The sequence below is a fragment of the Phoca vitulina genome, unplaced genomic scaffold, assembly GCF_004348235.1.
Source record: "Phoca vitulina isolate PV1807 unplaced genomic scaffold, GSC_HSeal_1.0 scaffold4, whole genome shotgun sequence".
NCBI classification, from domain to species: domain Eukaryota; kingdom Metazoa; phylum Chordata; class Mammalia; order Carnivora; family Phocidae; genus Phoca; species Phoca vitulina.
In genome coordinates this window covers 72,227,935-72,248,940 of record NW_022589707.1, presented here as the reverse complement: position 1 = coordinate 72,248,940, position 21,006 = coordinate 72,227,935, and the positions used below count along the sequence as shown (strand labels likewise).

The 21,006-nt window shown below is 33.7% G+C and overlaps 1 protein-coding gene across 3 annotated transcripts in view; it reads right to left on the bottom strand.

Moving 5' to 3' along the window:
• Window positions 1-21,006, bottom strand: part of PCLO (piccolo presynaptic cytomatrix protein) — a 395,644-nt gene that overhangs the window by 106,540 nt on the left and 268,098 nt on the right. For all 3 annotated transcript variants that reach the window (XM_032402272.1, XM_032402273.1, XM_032402274.1), the window contains exon 10: window positions 8,529-8,654. In XM_032402272.1, coding sequence (XP_032258163.1) covers window positions 8,529-8,654 — 126 coding nt within the window. The remainder of the gene's footprint in view (window positions 1-8,528; window positions 8,655-21,006) is intronic.

Below are 21,006 nucleotides of genomic sequence, written 5' to 3'. Positions count from 1 at the left end.
GATCACTGCCATGCCATCTGTAACATATGCCAAAAAAGCATAAGCAGAAATAGAGACTTTCTTGCCTAGGAACATTCTCCCTTAAGTTACACAGGAGTGTGTCTTCTAATACTACTACTGGAGCTGACTCTCCTACTATAGACTTCTTCATAACAAGGACTTCTGGAGGCCGACTTCTCACAGCAACACCGCCACTGCAAAAACAGCTAGCCTTACCTTCACACCAATCACTGATAGTCAACCAGAGAGCCAACAGCATTTTCTTGCCAGAAACCCTGTCAAGTCATCTCTACAAAGAGCTAGCTAGCTGGATCAATATCACCTACATTGAAACAACTAGAAACTAAGAATTTAACAATATCCATGAATTAGAATTTATGCCAAAGGCATATTTCCTCACAGAATAATATATGGAAGAACAAAAGATGAATTCATTCTTTACAGGTATAATGACCTGGGAGAAACTAATTTTCCCTACAGCCCTGGCTAAATCTAAAAGCAAGCAGTGGACATCAATGGTTTTAAACTTTTGCTCTCCTATTCTATATCCCTCATGATTCATTAAAAGGTTCTTGAAGCTACATTTAGATCTTAACACTATATTCCTATCTTGGCTCCAAATGGCTTTCTAAAAATCTTCCACACAAATTTGATTTAATCATCATCAATAATAATAATAATAATATAGATACAAGTTATCTTCAAAACCAAATGATTGTTTTTGGTTCACTGACTAGAAGATGTTTAGTTCTTATGGATTTATTGTTCTTTTAGGAAATTGTTGAAATTTGAAAGTATCATGTCAGTAATGTATTTCACAATTATGATATACAACACTAAAAAAAATTTGGAGAATGAGTTCAAGAACTTCAGGGATTAAATGAAACTTAGAACCAATGGTATGCACATGAAGGATTATATTTGGCGCATTATATTTCCTAAACAGAATTTTATTTTATTTACATTTTCTTTTCTTTTTTTTAATATATATATTTTTTAATTTATTTGACAGAGACAGCAAGAGAGGGAACACAAGCAGGGAGAGTGGGAGAGGGAGAAGCAGGCTCTCCGCCGAGCAGGGAGCCCGATGCGGGGCTCAATCCCAGGATCCTGGGATCATGACCTGAGCCGAAGGCAGATGCTTTAACGTCTGAGCCATCCAGGCGCCCCTTATTTACATTTTCTACCCTGCCTTTTCTGGGGATATAATATTGTTATAAGTTGATATAAAATGATACAAAATTATTAATAAGTTTAATAATTGCTATGTGTTATTTTTTTACTGTCCTACCTTATTTTATTATAGTGATTCAGAATACAATAATTAAGTCTCTAGGCAGAACAAGGGTCCAGTATTGTGAACACATTTAAGACTCAAACAGACATGACTCAGGATAAAAAGATACACTTTTTCCAAGTCCATCTATTCCCTCAATACAGTCACTATCAAATTTCAACAGAGATTTTCCTGAAAATTGGTAAGAAGATTCTGAAATGTGTATGAAAGGTCATAGGTCAAGATTTCTCCCAAGAGGGTTTTGAAGAACAGCAATATGGTACCTACCATATGTCAGGACTTAATATAAAGGTATAATTAAAACAGTGTGACAGTGATGTTGGGATAGACAACAGACCAGCAGACTAGAACAAAGAGTCATAAAAGACCCACACATGTATAAGAAAATTCAATATCTGACAGATGGAGCATTGTAGATCAGTGGGAGTAATGACACACTATTCAATAAACGGTGCACACACAAACTGATTATCTTTATTGAGAGAGAAAAAGCCCTAGAGTTTCTACTCAGACCCCAGATAGATTAAAACAACTTAATTCTACATCTATCAGGACATTATGTGAAAAGTGAGAAAAATTTTATGATTTTTAGAAGGAAATATAGAGCAATATTTTTAAGACTTTTGGGCAAGGACAATTTCCTAAACAATACAGAACATTTATAAAACTTAATAGAAACAAAATGATAACCTTTCAACTTGGGTAAAAACAAACAAAAAGACAAAAATACAAGACATCTACAGCCCACTTACTTGACAAAGGATTACCAGAATACATAAAGATTCCCTCAAATTCAATTTGAAACACACAAACTAATCCAATTAAAGAATAAGCAAAAGAACAGGCAAAATGCAGATGAGAAAAACCCAAGAGCTAACAAGATTAATAAAATGTTATCATACTCAACATCACCGAAGGGAAGGTAAATAAAAACAACAGACACCATCCCACATTACATTTGAAAAGAAAATTTAGAGAAAGAGGACCAAAGATGTAGAGAAACAAGAAGACACATTTACTACTCACAAATGTAAAAACATTTTAACACTTTGGACAGCAACTCGGAAAAATCAACTACTGTTGAAAAAACCACACAACATTCTCTTACATTATTTAACAAGGTAGTCATTATCACCAGAAATTTAACTTGTAGAAGAAATTCCTCCACATGTACATAAGGAGACTACTTCAAAAAATCATAGCATTGCTTGAAATAGTTAAAAAAAACCCTCATAAATAACTTAAGTAACCAGAGAATGTTTAAATTAAACTATGGTAGAGATGTACAATAATAGAATTCTGCCCCATAGTGAAAATAAATGAACTAGAGCCACATGTATGACTTTGGATGAATTGCATAAACTTCATGTGACTAAGAGAAGTTGCAAAAATATATTAAGATATTGTTTATATAAAATTTCAGAAACAGGCAAGATATGAAGAGTTTATGACTACATACATAAAACTGTGAAGAAAAGCAAGTGAAAGAGTAACCTCAAATTAGGTCTGGTAACTTATTCTCGGAGAAGTCTAGGACAAGAGAAGTGACTACAGGAGGCTTTAATTGACTTATATGTATCCCTTTCCCCTAAAAAAATGAAACAAATATGGCAAGATGTTGATATAATAAATATGGTGGATACATGGCTGTCTGCCATATTATTCTCTACAGTTTTTTTTTTTTTTTTTTGTACACTCAAACATTTGTAATCAAAATGACAAGTCAGTGCCCCATAAGTGCTAAGTTGCATACATCAAACCATGAAATGCTGAGAAGCTCCCCCAGCCCCGCTCCCATCCGGGAAGGTGGAACAGAAGGTGTGGGATGTTGAGCTGGGCATCTCAATAGATGAGGAGGTAAAAAGTGTGAAGAAGCTGTATGAGTCTTAAAAGATCATTTCCCTGACTGGGGAGAGGGCTCAGACTAAGAAAAAACATGCCCTCTTTTAATGAATCAGTGAGCATCAAACCCTGACTTTTTGTGGTTACTATGTAGTTGGAGACATGCAACCATTGAGTTGTTTTAGTAAAATTCACAAGACTGAGAGCAAAACACACTCACCATTTAAGTGCAAATAAATTAGAAACATGTGTCAGGCAGCAAACATTTTCACATAGCACTTGCTATTTCGAGTTGAGATTTTAACTTCTAATTTAAAACTCCTCTGTTTCATGCCCTTCACCGTCTTACAATGCTTTTGGGCTAGAAAAGAACTGCCAGGAGAAAATCTACTCACACTCTGCCACTGCACAGAACTGCATTGCATTTTCCAGGTATCATTGTTTTTGTTTGTTTGTTTTTTCTGTATCAGTAACTATCCAATACCATACCCCCACTCCAGAGATCTTAATTTAAATTCTAAGCAAAGAAAAACTAAAAAAACCCAAAAAACAAAAACCCTACAGTAAATTTTTGAGTAGTTAAGCTCAAAGTTATAAGAATGTGTGCCCAGAGGAAATGGTTTCTATTTTGTACATTTTTTTCCTGAAAAGGTAATAAAAAATGGTAATTAACCAAATAGAGATGCTGTCCTAAATGTATACGGTTCTTTACAAATAGTAGAGTGTGACTACCTGTCTTATTATTTGCTTCACAAAATACTGAGAGGAGTAACATCTTAATAAGTATATAACATTTGTAATCAAAAATTATTTAATACTCATTTCTATATATATTATTTGAAATCTTGTTTTATTTGACACTGCTGGGCCCCGGGTATGCAGGAAAAAAACCTCATTGTTAAGGGACATGAAAGATCCACGCACACGTGACATACGCACAAATGGCTGGAACATAAAGAACTGACCCTGGTCTTTATCAGATTAAACAAAACAAAACAAAGTGTTTGTCATGAGGTATGGATAATTATATTATGGACTCTCCAAATTCGGAGATGGTTGGTACTTTGATCTGAGAACAACATATAAAGAATTATTTTTAAGGAAAGTTTTTTTTTTTTTTAAAGCATGTCATGAATTCAAAAACTGTCATCATATCGAATAGGTTCACTAGGTAAAACAGAGAAAAGAGAGTTTATTACAGAGGAAGCATCTAATTTTTTGAGGCCATTGGTTAAGGTGATGATTATACTGAACCTGGTATTAAAATTGTACTATGAATAAGGTTTATAATCATTTTTCTAAAAATAAATATTTAAAATGGAAGTGGCAAGTTTGAAATATACATTCAAGGTCCATACATTCAAGGGTACTTTTAGATGCTCCAATTAGTTCAAAGAGAAATAACAATATCAAAGGAGAAAATGAGATAATATCATACACCACTTAAAGCCTCAATACTGATGAGGATTACACAGCCCCAACACTGTTGATCTGAAATTGTTGAAAATTTTAATCCTAAAGCAAATAGCAAGAAATAGCACTTTAGAAACTTAGATTTGTAGCTTAGTTCCCCAGATGTTTTGTCATCTTCTTCTTCTTCTTTTTTTTTTCTCCAACAGAAAACTGACCTTATGCATTAAAAGGAAGAATGACAGGTTGCAAAAAATCATTCTTGGTCTGGTATTTGCTTAAGAATGTTTAGTAATGTTGCAGAGAAATAAGTTTTAAGATTTTGGAAGATTAGTTTCCCTCAAGTATCTATGTAAGTTTTTTCAGAAAATCATTACAGAATTTTACAAAACTAAAAGATTGGCTCAGGAAATTTTGATTAACACAATGCTCCCTAATGGCTTTTTTAATTTCAGGGGATAGCACAAGCCTCTATTATGAGTGTTTAAAAACAAATTTCTTGAGAATAGCCTAATGATTCTGCAATACTAATTACTGCTAACTATCAGCATTCAGAAACACATCATTTTCCTACATTTTTTAACAAGATAGACAACCTTGTTCAGAAAGATTTTTCAAAAAACAATGAATAAAAATCTTCTTCAGGAAGTATAGGGGGGCTTTTTTCCCTTCGTTACATAAGTCAGTACTTTCAGAATAGCACTTGGCTTATGAGCATTGGAAAACCTACATGATTGGTCAGTATGTTTTTAAACACACAAATCCAGAGAATAAAAAGCTAGAGGAAACCTGGAAATACTCTCGCTCTTCCAAAAGTCAACACAATCAGAATCCATGGCACTGAGTGCTACAAGAGCGTAAGCATGTGAGACACTGATGAGTCTGAAAAGCCTACTGTAGGAGAAATAACCAAACTTAGAAAAACAGTAAAGTCGGCCTTTTTTTTTTAGCAAGAGCTTCACTGTATGGAGTGGGAAAAAAAATACAGTCTAAGAATTCTATGATCAACCAAATGTCATTCATGTTTTCAATCAACAATTTTAAATCATAAAGGCTCAGTGTACATACTTTTGTATTCAGAAATGCAGAAAGATACACTTGGAGGACGTCCAATCAATTCCTAAGTCTACCTGGAATTCATTCTACAGATGGAGATATACGGTTACATACACACAAACACATATTTTATCTATTTATTCATATACATACAATTTTCCCTTAGAAAAGAATTAATTTTAAACTAATGGCGAATTAGCCATCTTTATTGCCTTCAATAAATAAAATTTTATGATGGTCATGCAAAATTTTAATTACTAAAAAACCACAAGACTCCAGTGATATACACTTGATATTGTCATAGTGATGCCTTACCTCAGGCATAAAAATCAGAGTTGTGTTTTAACCAATCTACTGCTCTGAAATTTTATGATAATCTATCAAAGATTGAAGGTGAGGGCTCTAAGGATACTATGTATGAATAAAGCACATAGTTACAGACAAAACAAAAACTATGTAAATATAAATACATATACATAAACATATATATCCTGAAAATATACAGGTCAAACAAGGTGAGTCCTTGTGGATTCCCATTTGGACTGATGGCCTTCTAGTCAGTTCATCTTTGCATATAAAGGGAATGAACTTTTATCATTTTAGCCTGGTGGCACAAGACATAGGAATAGCCTTTTGGATGGTTTGTATGTTAAAGTAACTCCTTAAAATATTTAATGTTTCAAAAACAGGATCTAAATATTGAACCAAGACATCATCATGAAGCTAACAGAAAGAAATAACTACCAAGTGTTTTATTAAAGACCTATGTTGCAAGAGTAAATAAAGCAAAGATAGAAATCATAAATAACAAATAATGGGTGTGCATTTTACAAGAACTGGACTCCAACCAGAGGATCTGTGTTCACGGAAAGGCCTGGTTTGACACTTTGGCAAATCTTTGGGAGAATCACTAAATAAATAATTAAAATAAAATCTTAAATAATATGCATGTAGCTTTTAATGATTTCCTGCTCAAACCAAATAGGTGGACTGTAAGAATACTTCTTCCAAAAATGATGAGAAATGGAGCATGTAAAATTTTAGGTTCATTTCAATTTTCTCTCTTGAATTAATATGTATTATATCTATTTTTTAAAATTTAAATTTATGAACTTAAAAATGGCTACATAGGCTATCAAGTACAAAGAGTATCATTTCATAACAGTATGCTTCATTGAAACTGTTTTTCAAATCATCCTGATTTGTAGTATTTCCCAATTTCCATGGTGTAAATACAGAGAAGGGTTTCTTTCTTCAAGTATCTTTGCAAAACCATAACACAAACAGTTGCTGCAATTTTTTGTTTTAAAATAAAAATAGTATATGCATTTCCTTCTGGAGTATGCTGTATGAAAATGATCATATCACTCCCATTCTTAAAAATGGTCTCTATTTTTAAAAAATGGTCTCAATTTCTATAGCTTAAGTAGACTGCAACACCTAAGGATTAGCATTAGGAGTGATAGGATTATAGTCATAGAAACTCCATACAGACTCAGTGTTCTGTTCATAATTGTTATATCTTGGTTCATTGTCTTTATCTTCTTTTAGATATCTGGTTAATTCTCCTACATTTCCCTGTTTTATGCATGACATTAGAATATTTTTAATAATATGCTTTCGGTTACATATTAGGTAATGTCCTGGTAAACTGGCATTCTGAAAACCAGCAAGGAAATAAACAAACAAAATAGGCCTAATTTATCACATTTATCTATTTCCACTTTGTAAATACTCCCACCATGACCAATTCAAGCCATCAAAGTGACACCATTCAATGTGAAGTTAGGAAGAGCCTATCTTAGTGAGTTGGTACAAGTGGGCTGTGATGAATCAATAATGCCTCAAGTTTATTTATTCTAATAGGCTATCAAAATATACAGGGACTTTTTTGGTAGGTTCCAATACATTTAAGAAAATGACAGTGAATAATTTTAGCATAATTAAAATGTTAAGCAATGGGCAGCATTTTATAAAACTATGAAATGACAGAAAAACACCTTCCAACTAAGTATTTTAAATAAAATAAAATGATAGGTTGAGGCTATTTTATGATAAAAAATATTCATCATAAGCAATATCATTGAAAACTTGTAAACTATATGTTAGAGTTTGGAAAATGCGAATGACATTTAATTAACAAGTGAAAATAATCATTATGCATTTTGAGAATCAAGCATCTTATAACATTTGAAAGAAAGTGATAAAATATATTTTTATGGCCCTTTAGATACATCTCTAAAGTCCATTATTTTAAAATGCTTTTGATGTAATAAGGTATATAGTATCTAGAAGTAGACAGTAACCTAGCACAGGAGTTGGCAAATTTTTTCTGTAGAGAACCACAGAGTACATATTTTAGTCTTTATAGACCAGTTAGTCTCTGTCATGAATACAGTTCTGTTACTGTAGTGGGAAAATACCCATGTTCAACATGTAAATCGATGATCCTCACTGTGTTCCAATACAACATTGTTTACAGAAACAAGCAGCAGATAGATTTGGCCTGTGGGCTGTTCATGGTTTGCTGACTTGACTTTAGTATGTACTGAATCATCTGGTATTTTACAGTTCTGATTTCAATATAATTTTTTTTAGTATTTATAAAAAATTAATCCCAATGATGAAAGGTTTTTTTTTTAATAATATTGCCCAAGTCAGTAAACAATATTGACTAATTAGTGTTTCTTAAACAACATAATCCCATAGCAAACCAACAGCCAAAAGGACAATGCAATTGAAAATAAAATGAATATAATTGTGAACACATTTTCTTTTATATTACTATACCAAAATTTCATAATCAACTATAAGGAGAGAGGTTTACCTAGACAGTAAATAAAGAGGAAACCTGCATATGAAATTAAAATATATTTAATAGGAGTACATTCATTTTAATTTACTATGAAATCCTTATTCTTACCTTCTATAAGTTTCCCTGTCTGTTCTGCACTTCCTCCAGGAAGAATTTTGGCAATATAGGCTCCAATTTCTCCATTATGTCCAGGGATTTCTTTACCACCCACAATTCTAATTCCTAATCCATTACCTGTATTGGAAAATTAGCAAATTATTAGTCATAATTTAAAGGGACAACAGGTATCAGAAGTTATAAGGTGCACAAAGAGTTGGCTCTGGTAAAAAAAAAAAAAAAGTGGGCTCTGGTGCCCAGAAGCTATCTACAACATGAATGCTGGGACTGGACACTAATAACAGAAGGATATTATTCTGAATTCAGTAATAGTTGATATGAAATAGGACATTTTGAGATTTTGGTAAACTCTATGATGAATCACCTGATACTAAAAAATAATTCTTTGATTCAGCCATATCACCAAGCTATGATACAAATATCTTTGTCCATTTTTGACCAGATACTTTGTAAAAATATTGTATGAAGATGTTCCCACTATAAGAAACTCCAGAGCCTACAGTTCACTTATGAAATTGAGGAGCATTTCCTTAAAAAGGCAGTAATGGCTATCATAAGTTGAGAAGACACAATCCAAGCATGTGATTGCAAATGATAAAATGAAAACACGATCAAAACTTGTGAATTACGATACACTTTTTAGCCTTAACTGATCAACTAACATTGTCTGTGCATTTGCGTGGCACCTACTGCGAAGCCCAATAAAATTATTCTTGACTGATGAACAACTTAGTAAACTTTTTTATTTCATAGAACAGATTTTTCTGCAAATAACCACATGCAGAAAAAGATGGAGAATGACTATTATGTGAAAACTAATTGAGATAGAAATGAACTGTTGATGTTTTAAGTTTATATTTTTTTAATCAGCTAAAAATTAGCAAATATATATATACATATATATAAATATATAGCACCAGATATATATTTTTTTTACCAATGCCAAGGATATTTAAAAATAAAAGTACTTTAAAAAAGCAGAATTCTTCTTCTTAAATGAAGATAGTTATTTCTTTAAATTAAGATTGTTTCCATTCACTGATTGAAGTACCATTTTCAACTCTCAAAATCTCTGAATTTTAAGAGTCAGCTCTCTTGTAGATTCTGTTCCCTTCCCATTTTACTCTTCAAAAACAATCCCTGTAGTCAGCATCAGCACAGTACAAACATTCAATAACCAGTAACACCGGATTATGGAATCCTTCTGTCATCTCCCTTGTATATTTTGGTAAAACATCATTCTCAGGTTATATGATGGTTCCAAAGGAATTTCCTCTCTCCTTTTCTTCATCCCTTCCTTCCTTGTATTTACCCTCTTTTCTCTCTCTCCTTCCCTACTATTTGCCTCCCTCTCTCTACTTTTTTAACCAGGATAAGTGGTAAGGAAATGTCATAAATCATCTTTTGGGATCTGAGACTGACCACATCTGAAGATTTACCTCAAAACAAAAGTGAAACAAAAAGAAATTAATTGTATGTGTCTAAGTTTCCTGCTGTTGTCAAGGGGACAGAGTTAAATAAGATACTGGCTTTCTCTGGCCCCACTTGTGGAGTTTTTCTGTCACCAGTTTCTTGGCCCATTGCTACCACTATGAGTAGAGATTAATTTATGATACACATTGAATATAACTGGGTGAATACAGAACATCATCTAGTACATGACCTGGTTTCAACTAAGTCTGCGTAGAAACAGTTGATTTCTTAGACAGTAGGCTTTAGGGATTCACCAGGACTGATCCTACAGTAAGACATTAGACAGATACAAATAAAGGGTAGAAGATGAAGAAAAGTTCTTAGCCACTCTTCATTCAATTAGTCTAGCCTATATTTTAGTGTGCGAAGGACAGTTTGGAAATTACAAAATGAGGATTTTAAAATAGCTGGCCATAACTAAAGGGTTATTTCATGGAATTTATCAGTAAAAAATAAAAATAGTTTCGTAAAGATTTGATTTCACTCTCCATGATTGAATCACTCAGAGCTGTAATTTACCACTTGTTAAACTTCTCATAAAAACACACACAGATACTGAATTTCTAAAGTGGTCAGTGTAGCCATATCAGTTTTAAGATGTGGTCAGTCTCAGATCCTAAAAGATGATTTATGAAATTTCCTTCATGGACAGGCATATGTTCAAGATCATGGCTTGCATCAAAATTTATCATAATGCTAGAGTATAGGAGAGTACAGCAAGGTACAGTAGAGTGCTCAGGGCATTTGGTTTTAATTATTTCTTTTTAAGCTTAAAAAAGAGAATGTAAACATAGCCCATGAAAAAAATTTCAGCACTATATATTATAGGGCACAGCCATATGCTTAAGGATCTCCACATGGAATTGTTACACCTCGTAAAGATATAGCTAAAAGAGTAGTTGTGGAACTCTAAATTCTATTAATTGGTATAAGTGACTATTTTTAAAGATTCAGTTATAGTTTCATTCTGTAGATGAAATTGTCTTAAGAGTTAAGTAGTTGGATCCTTAGTACCATTTGATTTTTGGTGACTGAGTACACTCTAAAACCTTGTAGTAAAGGATCAGTGGAAAGAAATTATAATTATATCCATCTTAATAAAGTAGCACAACACAATACTTATTTAATTTTGTAAAATACAGCTTCATACTATTGAATTCTAATACTCAAAACACTTCCTAAATACATGTTATATGCCTCAGTATCTATCTTAGGTAAAATGAAAGTAATGTACAGTTATGACAATACTGTGAGGAATGAAATTTTATATGTAAAGAAGCCACTTCAAGCACATAGTAAATTTTCAAGAATTACTGTTGCTCTGGTTGATGTTGTTGTGGTTGCTGTTGTATACTTTGTAGACAACAAAGTAGCACAGAAATATTAAAGTTTATGATAAAATAGAATGATAGAAAATAAAAAGACTCAGAAAGTATAACAGTTTTTTGCTTATTTTACAGTGGTTACATGTATTCTAGTTTGGACATAATGAATATAAAGTTCATTTACATGATTTCTAATTATTTAAATCTGGACATTTTGATTTCATATTTCTATAGTTGCACTTTGATATTTTATGTATTAAATGCAGAAAATTAAACAAAAATATTTCTATAAAAATAAAACACCCTAATTCAAATCTAAATTGCAGAATTCAATAAAAGATTTGGTAAATTCAAGAAGCAACATTAATTTTTAACTGAAAGGCCTATATCTGAATGGTCCTTGATAAGTGATGTTTTACTGTTTTTCAACTTTTGACAAATTTTTATCAACATAAATTCCTTTTGCCTCTCTGCTTATATTCTATCCAAAAACATTAATAAAATGCTTCCTTAGTTAGCTGTCTTGAAAATATGGTGGTTTTGCTCAAGTGAACAGTGCAGCAGGTTAGAGAGACAAGTAGTTACCAAAGAGAACACAGAAGCTTTAATAAAAGATTCTCAAAAGTTACAGTAATTTCACAACATATAAGCAGAGATGTTGTTGAAGAAGTCTTACAGAGAAATCTAACTTTCAGAATCCTTTAAAGTATGTAGAGAATATTTTTAAGAAAAGAGAAGTTCAATGATGGATGTAGCAAAACCATTAAGAAAAAGTATTACCTTAATAACCTTAGGATTATAATTTAAATATACCAGTCTTTTTAAGTCTTCATTATAATTATGTGGTAAATATACTATCATGTATTCACTTTTAATGTTCCAGGCCAGGATGGCAACATAGGAGGCTCCTGAACTCACCTCGTCCCATGGACACACCGAATCTACAGCTACACGTGGAGCAATTCCCTCTGAAAAAAATCCAGAAACTAGCTGAATGACTCCTACATATTGGTCAATGAGAAAAAAAAAACAAAAATGAAAACAAAACCACATAAAAACAGGTTTTGGCATACCTTCAACTACTGGGAGCCATTAAGAACAAAGAAGGCAGCTTGGACAATCACTGAGGTTTGAGAGACCACAAAAGCTCAGACCAGGCTGAATCATAATGCTTATCTCCTATATGAAACCACTGCATCAAGACTAGGAGAGGTGACTGTTTTATCTAATGCTTAGAAATCAACACAGAGAGTCAAAACAATTGAAGTAACAGAGGGATATGTTCCAAACAAGAGAACAAGATAAAATTCCAGAAAAGGACCTCAATGAAGTAGAGAGAAGTTATTTGATAAAAAGTTCAAAATAATGGTTATAATGATGTTCACTGAAGTTAGCAGAACAATGCATGAACAAAGTGAAAATTTCAACAAACAGAATATATTAGAAAGTACCAAATGGAAATCACAGAGCTGAAGAATAAAATATATGAACCGCAAAATTCATAGAGGGGTTCAATATCAGACCAGAGAACTGGAAGAAAAGATGAGTTAACTCAAAAACAGAGTAGTGGAAGTCATTTAAGAAAAGGAGCAAAGAGAAAAAAGAATGAAGAAGAGTGAAAACAGATTAAGGGATTCATGAGACACTATCAAAATGAAAAGCATCCTATAGAATGGAAAAAAATTACAAATCATATTTCTCATAAGGGGTTAATATAAAAAATATAAACGCATTTAGAGAACTCATACAACTTAACAGCAAACAATCTGATTTAAAAATATGCAGAGAAACTAAATAGACAATTTTCCAAAAAGACATACAAATGGCCAAAAGGTACATGAAAATGTGCTCAACATCACTAATCATCAGGGAAATGCAAATCAAAACCAAAATGAGATATTACCACACATCTGTTAGAATGGTTATTATCAGAGTCCATAGTCTCTCATGGTTCGTTTCCCCCTCTGATTTCCCCACCTTCATTTTTCCCTTCCTTCTCCTTTATCAAAAATATAAGAGATAACAAGTGTTGACGAAGATGTAGAGAAAAGGGAACCCTGGTACACTGCTGTGCTGGTAGGAATGTAAATTGTTTACGGCCACTATGGAAAACTGTGTGGAGCTTCTCCAAAAAATTAAAAATAAAACTACCCTACGATCCAGCAATCCCAGTTCTGGTTATCTATCCAAAGGAAAAGAAACAGGATTCAAAGAGATATCTGCACTACCATGTTCATTACAGCATTCACAATAGCCAAGATACGGAAACAACTCAAATGTTCATTGATGGATGACTAGATAAAGAAGATAAAGAAATATGTATATACATATATACACAATGGAATATTATTGAGCCATGAGAATGAAGGAAATCCTGCCATTTGAGACAACATGGATAGCCCTTGGGGGCATTATGCTTAGTGAAATAAACCAGACAGAGAAAGACAAATGCTGCATGGTATTACATATATGTATGGGGGAAAAGTAAAACTCATAGAAACAGAGTAGAAAAGTGGTTGCCAGGGGCTGTGAGTTGGGGAAATAAGGAGAGGTTGGTAAGAGGGTACAAACTTTTAGCTATAAAATGAAAAAGGTCTGAGGATCTAATATAAAACATTGTGACTATGGTTGTTAACACTGTACTGTTTAAGTGAAATTTGCTGTGAGTAGAAATTAAATGTTCTTACACAAACACACACACACACACAGAAGATAAATACATGAGGTGATGGATGTTTTAATTAACTAGATGGGGGGCATCCTTTCACAATATATATGTAAATCAAATCACCATGGTGTGCACACTAAATATCTTAAAAATTTATAAGTCCATTATACCTCAATAAAGCTGAAATAAAAAAACAAATAAAATGAGCTGTGTATAAAATAAACATGAGCATATTAAGGAGACAATCTTTATATTTGCATTTAAAGTTTAAATCTACTTTAATTTTATATGCTTATTAACACGTTACATAGAGTATTATAAAAATGTTTTTCTTTTCATCTTAATATGTGAAATATTTATGATGTAACTATTGGAACATTAAGTTTAGACAAAATTAAAATACTTGGTTCATTTTGACACTATCACATGCTACATCTAAGCATCAAGGAAAAGCAAAATTTTATCAGTGAACACACTATCTTATGAATAGTAGTCCTTAAATCAATGGAGTTTATTATTCACAATAAAGTTATCACAGGATAATGATATACTGCAATTTAGTCATGTCATTAGTTGGGCTGAAGAAGAAAGATTATCTACATAAATATTAATGCTAATGAAGTACTAAAGATAATGGAAAAGTCCCCAAAGGATAGTTCAATTAAATCTATTTTTATAGTTTATACATTAATTATACTCCTGAGTGAGACTGTGAAAGTTTATTTTTATATTCTTTCACCTACTAATTTCTAGGTTATAAATTATCTATATAAATATTTAGGAAAATATACCAACTTATATTAAAAAAACCCATAGTAATGTCTCCTTTGTGTTCTTATCAAATGCCACATTAATTCATTAATACTTGAACATAAAGACCCAAAAAATATTTCATTACTTCACCATTTTTCTTTATTTTCATTAATTTTTGTTCTTTATGAGAAAAACATTGCTACAAATACAACAACACATATCAATTGCCTTAATAACAATCCCTCTTTGATTGTTTCCAGCAGCATCAAAATGGAAACACCACCTTAATACGAAATCTAATCTGACTCTAAACCTCAGTGTACAAATTACATACTCAACTATTCCCATTAGCTTTTTCTAATCCAGTCAATTGCTCTGTAGCATTCTTTTTCCTAGTTTTAAATACATACCCTTTACATACATGAAGGATTCAGAGAGAACATTTTTTGTCACATTTCCATGAACAAAAGTTTGCATTCTTCTTTTCTAATGTAATAAGACTAATACTAAGATAAAAATGCAACACAAAGCATGTATAAAACGCTATTCATACTTACACCATACTAGAAGAGATGGGCCCAAGTTGGGCCATATGACTGAAATGACCATTGGTATCGGAAATAAGGAAGACATATATACATATACATATATATATACACACACACATATCTTCCATATATACACACATACAGATACGTATATAAAACATTATATATATACATATATATACACACATATCTGTCGTCGCGCACCGAAATAATGCTCTCAGACACCAATCTGAGGGGTCATACAGGGCTGCCTCTACAAGGGAGAGTAGCAGCAGCTGAATTCTGCACATAAGTTTTATTTTGTTTTTTATCAGCAAAGCAAGGACAGATGTATCAAAGCATGGGGAGGGAATACAAAGAGATGGCAATTATCTTGAAGCCAGAAAGCAGGCCTGTACCCTCCCCTATACGCAGGCACACAAGGAGGGGGTTATGGAATAAGGGAGGAACGGGATATCTGCACTTGCAATCACCCGAGGCAGGAAGGGGAGTTGAGGGTTACTTTCTTTCATATCTCCTTATCTATGCCCTGCCCAGGAGATCTCTATGCCCAGGAGATGATGGGATCCTATTCCTACGGGGCCTTTGCGTTCAACAGCCGGAGAACAGGAAGGCTGCTGATGTTTCAGATGCTCCCACAATCACTCCTTAGAGCTTACAATAAACTTTCCAGGAATAACCTGACACATATCTTCCAAATATATACACAAATACATGTGTATATAAAACATTATGTGTATAGGTAGATGTAAAAAAGTCACAAGTAAGTATCAAAAGACACTGGAATTCTGGTTTTGTTGAACAACATCTTTCAAATAAAAGATATTTTGTACACCGGTAAAGTAATTTTATTAAAGGTGCATAGGATTTCTCTCTCCTGAAATACTTCAGAAATAATTCCCACCAAGAAAATTTCCCAGGACTGCCATACTAAAAAAAACATGCTTCATTCATTCAATAACACATGGATTTATTTCTTAATTTTAACTTATTTAAGGTAAATGCAAAATTATAATCAGAAAGACCAAATCTGAGATGTTTGCATGATACTCCAATAAAAGGAAATTAAAAATAAACTTAAATCATTTAGCAGTACTTAGGGTCCAAAATGAAATAATTCTTTGATATGAAATTGGATGTTACAAAGTTAAAAGGTAGGGTCAATTTATAGATTTGGCCTTTGTTTTTTAAGATTTTTATTTATTTGAAAGAGCGAGAGATAGAACGAGCATGAGCTGGGGGCAGGGAGAGGGAGAAGAAGCAGGCTCCTTGCTGATCAGGGAGCCTGACGCAGGGCTCCATCCCAGGATCCCCAGCCCATAACCTGAGCTGAAGGCAGAAGCTTAACCGACTGAGCCACACAGGCACTCCTATAGATATGGCCTTAATATTTACTTGTTTAGATATTGATCACATGATGACAGCCCAGGTCTGGGAGTGGGGTCATTTACTATGTATGTAAAAGAAAATTGTTATACTATTGTGGACATTGCTGCTATAAACATCGGGGTGCACGTACCCTTTCGGATCCCTACTTTTGTATCTTTGGTGTAAATACCCAGTAGTGCAATTGCTGGATCATATGGTAGCTCTATTTTCAACTTTTTGAGGAACCTCCATACTGTTTTTCAGAGTGGCTGCACCAGCTTGCATTCCCACCAACAGTGTAGGAGGGTTCCCCTTTCTCCGCATCCCCGCCAACATCTGTCATTTCCTGACTTGTTAATTTTAGCCATTCTGACTGGTGTGAGGTGGTATCTCATTGAGGTTTTGATTTGGATTTCCCTGATGCTGAGCGATGTGGAGCACTTTTTCATGTGTCTGTTGGCCATTTGGATGTCTTCTTTGGAAAAATGTCTGTTCATGTCTTCTGCCCATTTCTTGATTGGAAAGAGCCAAGATGTCCATCAACAGATGAATGGATAAAGAAGATGTGGTATATATACACAATGGAATATTATGCAGCCATCAAAAGGAATGAGATCTTGCCATTTGCAACGATGTGGATGGAACTGGAGGGTATTATGCTGAGCGAAATAAGTCAAACAGAGAAAGACATGTATCATATGACCTCACTGATATGAGGAATTCTTAATCTCAGGAAACAAACTGAGGGTTGTTGAAGTGGAGGGTGGGGTGGGGGGGATGGGCTGACTGGGTGATAGACACTGGGGAGGGTATGTGCTCTGGTAAGCGCTGTGAATTGTGCAAGACTGTTGAATCTCAGATCTGTACCTCTGAAACAAATAATGCAATATATGTTAAGAAAGAAAAAAAGAAGAAGAAGAATGTAGCAGGAGGGGAAGAATGAAGGGGGGGAAATCGGAGGGGGAGAAGAACCATGAGAGACAATGGACTCTGAAAAACAAACTGAGGGTTCTAGATGGGAGGGGGTTGGGAGGATGGGTTAGCCTGGTGATGGGTATTGAGGAGGGCACGTTCTGCATGGAGCACTGGGTGTTATGCACAAACAATGAATCATGGAACACTATATCTAAAACTAATGATGTAATGTATGGGGATTAACATAACAATAAAAAAATTAAAAAAAAAAAGAAAATTGTTATATTGCAAGATACTCATGTAACCCTATATTGTCAGTGGAAATAGAACAGTTTAAACTTATATTACTGTAATGCTATGATGTGCTTTTCAAAATAAGTGCCAGTCTTATTTAATAAAAGATAAGTAGGAAGAAAAATACTATTGCAATTCAAAACTTAGCAATAAGCGTTCCTTTTGTACTTCTGGAGATAACAGAAGATTGTGGCAGACATCATCTATCGTGACTCCCAGCGAGTCACTTCCGGAAGCACCCCCTCCCTTTGAGGGCAGGAGGAACGTGTGACTTAGTTCTAACCAATAGGATCTGACAAGGTAATGTGATAGTTACTACCATGATTATATTATCTTAGCCAACTAAGATGAGAGTTTTCTGCTGGCCCTGAAGAAGTAACCTGCCATGTGTGAGAGGTTAGGAGAAAGCACCACAGGGCAAGATGCTGAGGAGCCTCTAGATGCTGAGAGTGGCCTGGCTGACAGCCAGGGAGAAAACAGGGAGCCTAGTTCCATAATGGAAGGAAATGAATTCTGCCAATAACCAGAGGAGGTTGGAAGGATATTCCCAACAGAACGCAGCTCAGGCATCATGCAGACCGCAGCATTGTGAGATCCTGACCAGAGATCCCAGTTAAGCTGTGCCTGGATTGGTGACCCAAGAAAACTGTGAGATATTAAATGTGTGCTGCTTTAAGCCATTAAATTTGTGGTAATTTGTTACACATCAGTAGAAAATTAATACAAAGCTAAAAGTTGTATCCTGAGTTTTCTGTGCACACAATATAGATGGACATTATCTTGGTAGCAAAACTTGTGGAACATTTGTGTTTATAGTAGTTACCACAGTGAATGAGCAGTGACAGAGCAGAAGACAGGCCATGAAAAAATTACCCTTTGTCCCACAAAAACAGAGGAAGAGCTCTGTGATCAGTTCTGCAATGCTGGGATTCTGGTATAATATGTGTAGGAGGCATACAGCATCTAGGCAACACTCAATACATAATTGGATGAATATTGAATGGATAAATACTAAAACACCTATTTTTCCCCCGTGGGGCTAATGCATCAACGATAAGGGTGTTAAAATAATTTAATTGTATCGTATTTTATTCTTAGAAAAGGCCTTAAAAATTACATTATCTCTTTGGATGTTAAAAGAAAAAGAAAAAACAAACAAAGCCCCCTGTGTTTATACATGAGGGAAATGAGGCTTTACGAAGCTAAGTGCTCAAGGCAACACCTAATAATATGGCAAAGCTAGAGTGAAGCCCACACTCTTGCTCCAAATGAGTGACTAGCAAGGCGTCTCCTATCTGGTTAGCACCATTGCATCTGGTTTGGAATCAGAAGGGATGGGTTTGAGAACAGCACATCCAGCCCTTCCTTTCCCTGTTCACTTGTAGAGAGGAGAGTGGTGAGAGGGATTGCAATTACGCCATTAAAGGAAGAATCCATCAGGATAGAAGAAATATGTTGGGAACTAGCAATTCTCAGTCAAGTCAGTTAAATCACCATTTAATCAGTAGCGGGAATTGATTAAATCGATTACTTGATGTGAGTTTTATGTAATATAATTTTTATTTTTCTACTGATGCATAAATGTTTATACCATCTTATATCTTTAATAAACATGACAAAGAAGAAATTGTTACTTTTTTAGTATTACGGTTTTAATCATTTTTGTATTTTTGCATTTGTATTACAAATATGAACTGCATCTGTATCTGTTAAATAAATATGTAATTGGATTAATACTTATAGCTTGGTATGCAAATCTGTAAAGAACAAAGTACGCACAAGCCTGGTAGCATAATAATGGTTATGATTACCACAAGTTTTGGGAAGAATTGAGAAACTGATTAGGTAAGAGAAGTTCTGAATTTGCAGAGTCACTTAGACATAAAACTAAAATCCAGGTGTCCAGATTATGTCTGCATAATCTGGTCTAAACCTGTTCTCATCAAAATCAATTTGCTATTGGTGAAGGAAGTATTCAACAGTCAACAGCTTCTATCTTCCAGTATATATCAGGAGATACTTTTCACTAAAGAGTTATCTAATGTAGTTATTTTGGTTATTTTCATTACTCTATTTAAAAAATTCTTACTACTACCTGAAAAGAACAAGAAGTGTTACATGTTGCTAGGTGACCAGCTATGAATATTCAAGAACATTCCACTGAGATTGTGCTTTAAACAAAAAGAGAGTTGCTTTTCTTTATTTTCATCCAATTTTCTATTACATCATATTTGTTGAACTTTTAACTGTCAAATGTCTCAAAATACATGACTTTGTATGAATTCTGTTTGGTTTCTGTACCGTGTGCCAATTTTTTTTTTGTATTTAATATATTATTTGATTTTTTTCAAACTCTTTAGTATCATCTTTAGGGAGAGAGGCAAAAATAGGAAGAGTTTCTTCTATGTGTCTTATACTTTTTTTTTTTACATTAAAAATTATCTCTACAACTTCTTATGTTAAGTACTGTCCATATCATCTCAGGACAAAGAAGCTGAGACTAAGAAAATTTAGAAACTTTCCCACATTGTCCAGCATGGAAAGAAGTTAAGATTCGAGCCCATTTATTTATTTATTTTTTCATGACTCCTACATCCTTGTTCTTTCTATATTCTTCTGCTCATGGCTCTAATTGTCAATAAAATATCCTAGGAGATCAATATAAATCCTTACCCCTTTAATTGAATTTCATTTCTTATTGCTCATTTACCTGTAGCCAATTCACATACATTTCTGATTTACACCCTTAAATTTCACATTAACATTACTGTTTGTCCTCTCTTCTCTAAGGTTAAATATCTTGAATGTCTTCACCTTCTTCTCATGGAATCAAACATCAATTCCTTTAATTTAATTTTATGAAGAGTGTATAGAATAATGTGCTAACCAACCTCCAGTTAGAAGCAAAGCACTTCCTTAGCAGGAACAGAATTGTACAAGCAATATTTATCCTGACAGATGTCAGGTGAAGTGATGATGTTGATGTGGAATTGGCCTGGACAATAAACACTTCCTTTGTTACTCGGGAAACGAGTGCAAGCTTTCATTAAAATTTACCAGGCAGAAGTTGTGAGTTTTAGAAGAGATTCAACCCAATCTGCATTTTATATCTATAGGGTATTTTT